The sequence below is a fragment of the Bos indicus x Bos taurus genome, chromosome 2 (assembly GCF_003369695.1).
Source record: "Bos indicus x Bos taurus breed Angus x Brahman F1 hybrid chromosome 2, Bos_hybrid_MaternalHap_v2.0, whole genome shotgun sequence".
NCBI lineage: Eukaryota > Metazoa > Chordata > Mammalia > Artiodactyla > Bovidae > Bos > Bos indicus x Bos taurus.
The window spans coordinates 812,486-823,929 of record NC_040077.1 but is presented as its reverse complement, the minus strand read 5'-3'; the positions used below and the strand labels follow the sequence as shown (position 1 = coordinate 823,929).

The following is an 11,444-nucleotide window of genomic DNA, read 5'->3' as shown; positions in this document are numbered from 1 at the left end:
CAAGAAGTACCATGTACGGTGAATTCCCACGCGCGGTTAGCACATGAAGCTATGTGTCTAAGCTATCCTAGGGAAAGGTGCTCCGAGAGGGCAAGAGCGGGACTAGAGTGAGACCCTGAGGCCCGGGCGAGTAGGAGGAGGCCAAGGGGTGAAACCAAGTGCTGGGGACGGGGCGGAGTTTGGCCTTCTCCGGGTAAGGCCTCCTCTTCCCAGATGGTAACTAACCGAATCCGAAACTATTCGTTACGTTCTTTGGGAGGGTTCATTGTTTGCTAAAAAGCCGACCTCCCTACACTTGGGAGATTTATTTTTCATGAGATGCACGGGAAACCCACTGTTAAGCTGCCCTGCCTTGGCTTCTTCTGGAACGTAGGAAGTTCCTGGGACCCATGATCATGGTTTCGTCGAAAAAGGACGAAGAGGGCTCATTTATTTATTAGAAACCAGAAGAGCAACTAGCTGGATCTGGAGTGAGACCTGCTAATAAAACAATAATACCTTGGTTACAGGTGCAATTCCTCTGGGGATATTTTTCCGGTTTTTGACTAGATACGGGAACACTATTATACCAAATTTAAATAATTTTGGGTAGGAATCTTTCTAAAATGAAGTCTGTGCTTATTTAGCCAGAAAATGCCAAATGTAATTTGCTTGTTTAGGACTGTAGTCTCATTGGACTATTATTTAGACTGCACAGTCCCTGACTACTCAGGTTTTGGTAACTATGCAGCTTCTAATTTAAAAGCTTTTAATCTTCCCTAAACTTGGCAACCAGACAACTGTCCTTTTTAGAATTGGCTCAGAGGAACTTTTTTGTTTACTTTTTTGGTCTCACCTGTTGTATCTAGAGGACATGGTCAAATAAGCAATTACATTGACTATTGAAAGATAGTTGACCAGCTGGTCTCTAATGATGCAGTAGAGTGTTAAAAATGGCTATAATTCTGTACCCATCCATGTGCCCACACATTTTGCAGAGTGGCTTTGCAGTTCTACTCCATCCCAACTCTGCCTTAGCCAAGAAAATGTGGTGGTTGCCAGCCTAAATCATGATAAGAAGTGTGGATTAGTTGGCTGGAGGAGACCAGGTGGAGCAGAGCACCTTGCAAAGCCACCTAACTGACCCAGAGAATAGACATAGGGCCACGTTGGTTGAGGTACACAAAACTGTCCTGTTGACCTGTAGATACATGAGAAAGAATAAAGGAATCTTCTATTAAGCCACTCTTTTTGACATGAATAAGTATGTAGCAATAACGTAAATTCCAACAGGTACCTCTAAGAGGTAGGTGGCTGTAATGGAAGCAGTGGCTAGTTCATATGAGCAAAAACACTTTGAAACTATGTCGACCTAACAAATTTGCTCACGCCTCTTTTCTGCCAGTATTGTAATCATACCAACTAAATCCTGCCTAATCTAGTCATCTCTCTCTCATCACTGTAGCTCACAGACTAATCTCAAATTCATTATCTGAAGTCACCACGCACCTGACACTTATTGTCTGCAGGGTGTATTATTTTTATAAGTATATGTAATATTCCCTGCTAATGTGATACAAGCGCCTTAAATGCCCAGATAACTTCTTCAGCACCTGATGATGCACATCTTACATACCAGAAGTGTTCAAGCATTGATGATGAGATATTTTTAAACTTTTAAAAGTTGAATGCGTTTTCATATACTGCTAGTAGGATTGTAAAATGGCACAACCTCCTTATAAAACACTTTGGCAGTTTCTTAAAAAATTAAACATACACCAACCATATGATCCAATGATCCAGCTGTTCAACTTCTAGGTAATTTTACCCAAGAGAAATGAAAGCATATACCATTAAAAGATATAATGTGAATATAAATGAACATTCAATAAGTTTTATTTATAATAAAAAAAATAGAAACAATCTAAACGTCTGTCAATACATGAATGGATAAGCAACTATGGTATGTCCATATAGTGGAATACTACTGAGCAATAAAAGGGAATGAAATGTTGATACATGCTATAATATGGTGGCATGTCAAAGTAATTCTGGATAAGTGAAAGAAGCCAGACCAAAGAGAGAGTATATATAGATTATTACATTCATATAAAATTCCAGGAACTGGATGGTAATATATAGCAATAGAAAGCAGATGAATGGTTGGGAGTAGAGGGGGCAGGGACGGCAGACAGATTACAGTAGGGTAAAAGGAAACTTTGAGAGTGATAGGTATGTTCACTGTTTTGCTTGTGATGCTTTCATCATATGACATCATATATATTAAAACATACCAAGCTGTGTATTTTATATATGTGAAGTTTATTGCATGTCAATCATACCTCAATAAAACCATTAAAATCTACTTTTGTCATTGTTAAAGAAGTATAGGCAAGATTTATTAAGTACTATTTTTTAAAAATCATGAATTAGTAAATCAAAATTACTTCTCATATATAAATTATCCTTCAATTACTCTCCTGTGTTTCGGTTTTGTTACCATAGATGTCAGTCAGAAACATGAGACTAGCATTTCAGATAATCTTGTAAATTTAGCTCAACCCCCTATTAGTAATTTTACCTTTTACACTGAAAAGTAAATAATGACATTCTCTAGCATTTTAATAGTTTATTATTATATACATTTTTCAATTAATATTAGTTTACCCAAGGCCATAGATAACTGACACATGTAGTAGGCATTTTCTAATACATTTGTTGGACGAAGAGGGGATCGCTCTCTGAAAAAGTAATAACTTGAATTTTTGGGTAGAACACTAGGATATTTATTAAAAGCCAGATGTTGGCTTTTTTATATTTAATTATTTTAATGAGCATATGACACTGTTAAGAAATAACCACAGAATCCTTCAAAACTTGTACACATCTGTGTGTGTGCTCGGTTGCTAAGTCATGTTTGACTCTTTTGCAACCCCATGGACTGTAGCCCACCATGCTCCTCTGTCCATGGGATTTCCCAGGCAAGAATACTGGAGTGGGTTGCCATCAGATGTTGGCTTTTAACAGTTGCTTCACTTGATGAAATGTTGAGTGGATCAGGTGGGGAGTATTATGGCCCCCCAAAGATATCTACAGTCCTCATCCTCAGAACCTTGTGAGTATGATTAAGTTAAGCATCTTAAGATAATCCTGGATTGTCCAGGTGGGCCCAAAATAATCACAAGGGTCCTTGTAAGAGGGAGGCGGGGGTATCAGAGTCAAAGAATGAGATATGACAGTGGAAGAAGAGAACAACTTTGAAGATGGAGAAAGGGAAACAAGCCAAAGAATGTGCATGATCTCTGGAAACTGCAAAAGGCAGAGAATAGGTCTCCTCAAGTGCCTCAAAAAGGAATGTAATCCTGCCAACATCTTGACTTGAGCCCAGTTAAACTTGTGTTGGACTTCTGACCCTCACAACTATAAGACAGTAAGGTTGTGTAGCTATAAATCACAGTTTGTGGTAATTTGTTAGAGCAGCAATAGAAAACCAACAGTGAATAAACACGCCAAAATAGGGAAAGAACACTGAGATCCTCCAGACATCTTCACCCAAAATAAAATGATTCCATTTTATAAACAGACAACCTAATTTGAGCTTCCTCCACCTTCCAGCCCATTATCTCAATTATTTTACATGGATCTGTTGTGTTTGTTACTTGATTGGCATCTCTCCTATCCTGCTTGCCATGGCACAATTCCAAACCCCACACTTACAAATTTCTTCAGCTGGAATTAATACCTTTTTTCTTTGAACTGCTAATATAGATACAGGTATCTGTTTATTTCTCTATTTCTTGACTGTGCCTCAGCTTTCCAAAACAAAAAGTCTTTTTGAAACTACCTATGATATGAGGTTAAAAATATGGTGTGATTAATATTACATCAAAGATGCTGGCATGTGATGTCTAAAGGTCAGCTGACAGGAATATAACTCATCAACAGAGGAAGTGGAAACTGGGGAGCACATCTAATTTTCTCTACTCAAATTCAGATATAGAGCTCAGGTTCAATAGTAGTATACTTGGCTACCAGCTACAACTAACAGTTTTGTAATAGTAACCAACCCAGGCAAGTTTTTGAAGAATTTGGCACTTACACATTTCATCCCAGAACCCTATGTAGAAACAGTTATCCATTTGGTGGTTTCTTAAAATGTTTTTTCCTGATTTCTATACAGATATACTGTGATCAAAATGTGAGTAATTAAATCTTTTTGGATAGAGCCTAAGGAAAAGTATTTTGCTCAAATATTTTTTTTCATTCAATAAAATTAGGATACTAATAAAGATTAGTGACAAGATTTTTGATGACTATTAAAATGTGTTATGATTCTCAAATTTTCAATGTATTTAAAATGTGTTATATACCTCAAAAACATGTAAAAGACATTAACATATTAAAATACAAATGGTTTTCTTTAATACATCATTTCATTGTATCAGAAGGTAGTCACTGGGTGGTGAATTCCTTCACACATCATAGATTTGCGTCCTAAGATATGCATGAGTGGACATTTTACATCCTGATGGAGACCTGGGCTATTTGTTTCTATGATGAAAATGGGAAGCATCTGATTGAGAAATTAAGATGATATGGAACCTGAGACCACACAAACTTCTCATGTAAAGGGCAAAAAAGCAACGAGTGTTCAGCTAGAAATAAGTTATTTTATTTTAAAACACATACATATTAATAAATATTATTGGAAAACTTAATAAATAGCCTTTTATTTACATAAGGCAATTACAACATGCTATGACTACTTCTATAAAGCAGAATATAAGCAAGTATTAGTCATTGACAAATATGTGTGTGTGCCAATTGGAAGCTCTCCTGATACATTTACATGAAAAAAATTTTATGCAACCAACCAACATTTTACATTTTTTATCTAGTTTTATTCCTCTTTCACAATTATATTCCATTTTACAAGAAAATTATTTAAAGAGGCAAAAACACTCAGGAATTCTACTGAAAAACAGTACTCTTAAATTTTTCCAAAGTGTAAAAACACTGACATGAGGTTGGGGTTGGGGGCAAATTTTTATGGTCTGACAAATAAAGAGATTCTGCGCTTTTCAGTGTGACCCTTGGCACTAATGGTCTGGGAGTTCCTGACATCCACCTGGTGTCAGGTAGTTCATGGTCAGGGTTGAGCCGCTCGGAAGCAGGAAGTTCAGCATCACCCATTACAAAGTAAACACAACAGAATTCATCTGGTTTACAGGTCATTGATTCTTCTGCAGAACATACACCTTTGTGAAATGTCAAAGAAGCTCATCACACCATCAGAATGTGATCTCTCAGTGCAGCTCTTTAAAGTCCTTGTTTAATTTCCATATTTTACAACAGAATATATAAAACCCTTCTTTTTAAAACAAAAAAATAAAGGAAAATTAAAGCTTCATAGAATCATGCAAGCTTTACACCCAGTGCTTCCTTTGCTTACTCAGTGCTCGAAGTTGCATGGTCCTGAGCAGACAGGATGCCCAGTCCATCACTCCCAAGGAGTCCTGTACATGCGCTCTGGTCTGAGGTGACCAGCATATGCTAAACATGCAAGTGCTCTTACGCAGATATGGAGACCCATCCCACCCTTTAGAGGTAGAGAAACTGAGGCACAGAAAGGTTAAGTGACTCACCTACAGTTGCACAATTCAGAGGAAAATAGAGAAAATAACAAATAAATCCTCCCGGCTCATGCTCTGGGGCCTAGACTATGCTTTTTATCATATTGGGTACATTTGAAATAGATGTTTATTTACATGATCATTGTTCTACTGAGTATCAACTTTTCACTAGACAGTATTTTTTGATGTAACAGAAAGTTACACTTTTTTAAAATATAATTCTTTTGTTGCATTTAACAGCATGTGAGAAATATGTATGAAAATAAATGAGTTGTGAAATTGGGCCAAATTCTTGTTCCCATTCCTATATTTCTTAATCTATTCAAGTATATGATGGAGGTATAAGAATCTGGCCAGATGTGAAAACTCACCTATAAGCTAAAGGATAGACCCTCAAAATTATCACCAGTACAACTTTGAGGCGGAGGTGAGGAATACAGAAAGTTGAGGTATTTTATATGATAAACTGTTTTATGGTGTGACTGGTGTACAAACTGGTCTTTCTCTTCCCAACTCAAACTAACAGACCTCTAGCTATGATTATGAGTAAAACATATGAAAAACTATTAATAACACAGACATGTCTTTGAGAGGAAGGTCAATGCTAAGGAGTTAATGTTACATTTTTGGTCCCTGAGAAGGTAGAACACCAAGATTCCATCAAATCCTGCTTGATGGGTGAACTATTTCCATGGTGTCAGACACAGTTAAGGACAACTTCATCAGACCACTGGAGCCAACTGATCAGTCATGAACAGATCTAAACTAAAGCTTCTTCTCTCTGCAGGTTCCTACTCAGTCCCAGGAATTCTAAGTCAGGATCAAGCAGGCATCAAAGAAGAGTGATGGGCAGAGCTCTGCAGATTGCTCTTCTGCGTTAGTTGAGAAGCTCAGAAAAGAGAGGTATCATCTCCCAATAAGAATTAGGCAGCCCGACAGTAGCCTGTGACCAACAAACACCTCAGTCTCCGTGGACTCATCCACGCCTACAGACGGTGCATCTCAAGCACTTTACAGATGTCTAGGAACTGGCCTCTAGAAGTGAGCACAGTATTTACAAAGAGCTGAGAGGTCAATGAAGAAGGAAGATGAGAGGTGACTGCCTACTTTAATAGTACTTTCTTCTATCAGATGAGAAACCCAAAGAAAAACCCAAAGATCAATCTATTGACTACACCTAGAATCAACTTCTGGAAATAAAACTGCAGATAACAAATTGGCTTGAAAAGTAGGAATTGAAAGAATATTTCTTATTGCTGAATCAAGAGCAGCAAAGTGTATTTCACTAACTTTCTAATGTGAAAAGACCATAATAACATCTGAGTGATGATACCCCCTGAAGACCCACCTGTGGGGAGTTCTTGCTCCCCATGTGGCAGCGGAGAGACTGCCCTTCCTCTCCGGATTCTTCTTTGCAGAGATGGAGCAGTCCTATAGAACAGCAAAGTACTCAGGGTGATCTCGGTGCTGGGTTTGGGTTAGAATCCTTAATAGGCCCTACACTTGACCACTGAGCAGAACAGGAAGCAATCTTTTTAAATGCAAAGATTCAGAGGAGAAAACAAGGCATTGTCCAAGTAAGAGAGGAGAGACATGGCCTATTTAGATATCTATCCAGGTAAATGTGCAAGTTTTAATCACAAACATAAGATTTTACAGGAGGCTTGAAAACAAATGGACAATTTTTTCCTTAGTTTTATCAAAGATAAAACCCAGAGAATAGCATAATAATGAAAATGTTTACTTTTGGAAAGATCACTGTAAGACCTATTCCCTTTCTCTTTAAAGCTTTTATTTTTTTTAATTCCAAATAAATTATAAAAACAGATTTGTAAAATAAATACTGTAAGTCAGAAGTTATATGCTGTATGTCAAACTTGAAAAGTAGGCTGTTAGACTGCTGGTCATGTCAATTACTTCCAGGCTACAGTCACACTTGGAATACAATGGATGATATGAATTGCATTCCACTGGAAGAAAAGCTGTGCATCCTACCAAAGTAATCTGCTAAACAGATATAAATTTGGAAGAGTCTAACTATTCACTATAATTTACCACCTTCAAGAGACGACAAGTTGTTTATACTTCGAGTTTTTATTTTACTAAAAAAAAAAAAAAAATCATAGGGAGATAATCCAGAAAATATCACCTCTAAGTATCTATGGAATAACCACGGATTAACTGCAATCAGGAACATCAATAGATTGATTTAAATAAACTAAGCTTCACATGTGAATTGCAACCAAAAAAAAAGGTAATTTCCATGAACTTTCTTATGATACTTGTATAGCCACATGTATTTTTTGAATATCTCAACTCCTTACCTAGGAAACTATTTATACACCTACATTTTTAGAAAATTCAGTTCAATAAATTAAGGCCTGTATTCCTAAAAATACTGATGATAAAAAACAAACCTTCAAGAGTTGATAAAAAGAGTAATGGATTTCTGAGCATTTATTAACTATCAATTACTATAAGATTTAGAAAAATTTTTAAATAATCTTGCTGCTGTTAGTTCACAGCTCACTGACAACTCATGATCATCCAATGTACTTTTAATTCATAAGGGTGTTTTTTGCTCTATCCTTGTTTTATGTAGCCTCTTTATTCAACACTTTAGGGAACTATCCCTTAGGTCTTTAGAGATGTTCTTTTTATCTAAAAAAAAAAAAAATACATTTTTTTCTATTGACATTCCTTAGTCATTTTAACTGGGTATTATTAAATTCCATGTTCTACTTCACCAAGTCAATCCCATCACTTTACTCAATCTCATTTTTCAACTTGGCTTAGTTCCCTATTTAGACAAAACACTGCCCTGAGGACTTTCCTGGTGGTCCAGTGGTTAAGACTGCACTTCCACTGCATGGGGCACCGTTTCAATCCCTGGTAGGGAAATCCCACAAGTCTCGCAGGGTGGGATGGGGTGAACAATATTGCAGATGAAGTATATAGATATCTTGATGAATATTTGCGTCACTCTGTGCCTTGTTACTATTTCATACACATGGAAGATTACTATAGACAGGCAAATGACCTCTTTTGATCCAAATGCTGGGATAATTCATGGCTATTTTGCATTTCAGAAGTTTAATGAGAGACTGGGTGAGGGACTGCAGAGTGCTTTGTCATCTCAAACAACAGGGAGATGGTTAAACTGTTTTCATTTTTGCTAGAAATTCTTTCTAAAACTATGTGTGTTCCAATTTGTAGCAAAAAAAAAAACAACAACAAACTTAAGCTTAATTGTGTCCTTTAACTTGTTCCTGAACTCATATGTGCCACTGAACAGGTACTATCTCATTTAACAGCCTTATTATCAACTTAAATAATTTCTTCTTAGTGGACACAATGCTTGCTGAATGAGAACATGGGTAAATTTAATACTGGATCCCAGTTATATTAGACTGAATACAAATAAAATACCTCATGCTACTTAGTCAATTGTCTTTCATTGGATTATAACACATGCTGAAAGGGTCAACTTACTCCAGCGTGTCTTTCATCTTGATTCTCTTCCAATAAATAAAATACTATAATTTATAACTGCTTTGAACATTTATAGTTTGAATAGTGAAATACTAAAGTATAATCATGGAAGTTGCATTATTCTAATTTAAGAGAACACACACACAGTAATAGTCAAATTAAGTGAATAGTTCAAGTGATAAAGGCACTGAAATTGATTTGAGCTACTGAAAATCATCCTGCAAATGGAACAGTATATGGTATCCATTCACTCTTCTCTGTTTCCAATTAAAATGTCTAGGAGTCAGGGGTAGGAGAGTCAACACATCAGAGGATTAAAAACAATTAAATGTATATACCTCTGATTTGGATGGAACACCTGAATGTTACACATGCTTAATGCAAAATAACAAGACTAAAGACACATTTACTGTAGAGTCAGATTTCAAGACAACACCTTCTCCCATTTCCAAAGTAAGCTTCTAAATAAGAATATCTGTTCCCCTGCAAACACTAACCAGAATAGGCCCGTTCTATTTAAATAATGATAGTGTTTTAAAAGCAAAGAGTATTCATCAAAGCTTCCAGGTTAATGGCAATGAACATAAGATTCGTCTCATCTGAGAGAGATGGCACTCAGGCAACCATAGAGCAACTTCAGAGAACAGAAGGCTGAGTCCACACTCCAGTGCTAAGCAACGCATCCTCATTCTCCACCAGCCTATTCATCATATACAAGCAACTCCAACACAAGCCATTTACTTGTGTAAATTTACTCTTCTACTTCACATCAAATTAGGACCAGAAACCATATCTTCTTTCTGTTCCTCAAGCCATACAATTCCTTGTCACATCCTAGTCCGTTTTCACATTAGATTTGTTCATCTCCCCCAGGTTGAAGTTGAACTCTTTGAACACCTGTATAAGGACAATTCCAACGGAGACAGTGGTGAACCCACAGGCCATGCCCAAGAAGTCCACCAGACCCACGTTGCTCCACTCTCGGAAGAGGATGGCTGAGGCCAGCAAGACCAGTGTGGTGAACACCACGTAGTAGATGGCCCCAAACACAGAGGAGTCGAAGCACTCGAGGGCCTTGTTGATGTACCTGAACTGGACGATGATACTGCAGCCAAGCACGGCCAGGAGCACCAGGCACAGGCAGAGGGCCCGCTGACTAGATGGGTTGTTGTGGAAGATGTCTTGGGCAGCCAGCCCAATGCCCTTGGTGGAAGGCACGGTGAAACTCCCCAGCAAGGAGCAGATGCTGATGTAGACCATGATGTTGGTGGGCCCGTGGGCCGGTGCGATCCAGAAGATGAGCAGCAGCAGCATGAGCAGCACGATGCACAGATAGCCCACAAACACTGGAAAAGAGGGGGCACACAGTGACTGGGGGGCTAGCAGAGCAGCCCCCATCATATGCCCCACCACCTGCCCCTGCCCTCGTCACCAGGACACTCCACTGCTCCAGGTGTGCTTAACCACACCTACTGAGCTCATTCCACAAAAATGTTTTCCCATCACTATTTTCACCATTAAAAAATTCATAGCTCCTACATATTACAAGTCAATAAATAAGTCTTCTATTAGTAATATTTTATAACATTAAAAGTCAACATATACACTATGAGATTTTTTCTTTTTCTTTTTTGCGCACATGGCATGGCACACAGAACTATCCCCAGCAGGGATCAGACCCATGCCGCAAGCAGCGGAAACACAGAGTCCCAACCACTGGACTGCCTGGGAAGTCTCAAGAATTTTTTTTAAGCCAGTCCACAAGATGGTCAATTCAACAAACCCTAGGCAGAGTATTCCTGTTGGGGGAGGGCAGGGAAGGAGAGTCATGTGGGGTCTTAAAGAACATGAGGGAAAACTGTGGGGTGTCTCTGGCTGTGGCAGGGACTGAGGGCTACACGTAGAGGCCAAGGGTCCTCAGGTGTGTAGAGAGTTTCACACAACAAAAAATCATCAGATTCTCCTCACAACTTCTGAATGTCACCTTGGACAGGTAACTGAAAAATGTTTATAATAATCAGAGCCTAGAACCTGTTTTATGTATAAAACAAAGTAATTTGGCAAGCATTTAATATATATTGAATTTTTCAGTACTTCAAGAGTTATTTTCCATTTCAGAAGATCCCACTGCTGGGAGTTCCCTTGTGGCCAGGTAGTTAGGATTCCAGGCTTTCACCGACAGAGTCAGGGTTTAACCCCAGGTCAGGGAACTGAGATCCTGCAAGCTGTGTGGTCCAGCCAAAGAAAAATAATAAAAGAAGAAGAAGATCCCACTGATGATGGCAAAATCCCAAGTGAGTCAATAAGATAACACCTCCACATCATCTGTTTTGCACCTGC

General features: G+C 38.2%; 1 protein-coding gene across 1 annotated transcript in view; it reads right to left on the bottom strand.

Annotated features, from left to right (window-relative positions):
* Nucleotides 1-4,629: 4,629 nt before the first annotated feature.
* NIPA1 (NIPA magnesium transporter 1) overlaps nucleotides 4,630-11,444 on the bottom strand; it is a 50,034-nt gene continuing 43,219 nt past the window's right edge. The window contains exon 5 of the mRNA XM_027554392.1: nucleotides 4,630-10,450. Coding sequence (XP_027410193.1) covers nucleotides 9,939-10,450 — 512 coding nt within the window. The 3' untranslated portion in view covers nucleotides 4,630-9,938. The remainder of the gene's footprint in view (nucleotides 10,451-11,444) is intronic.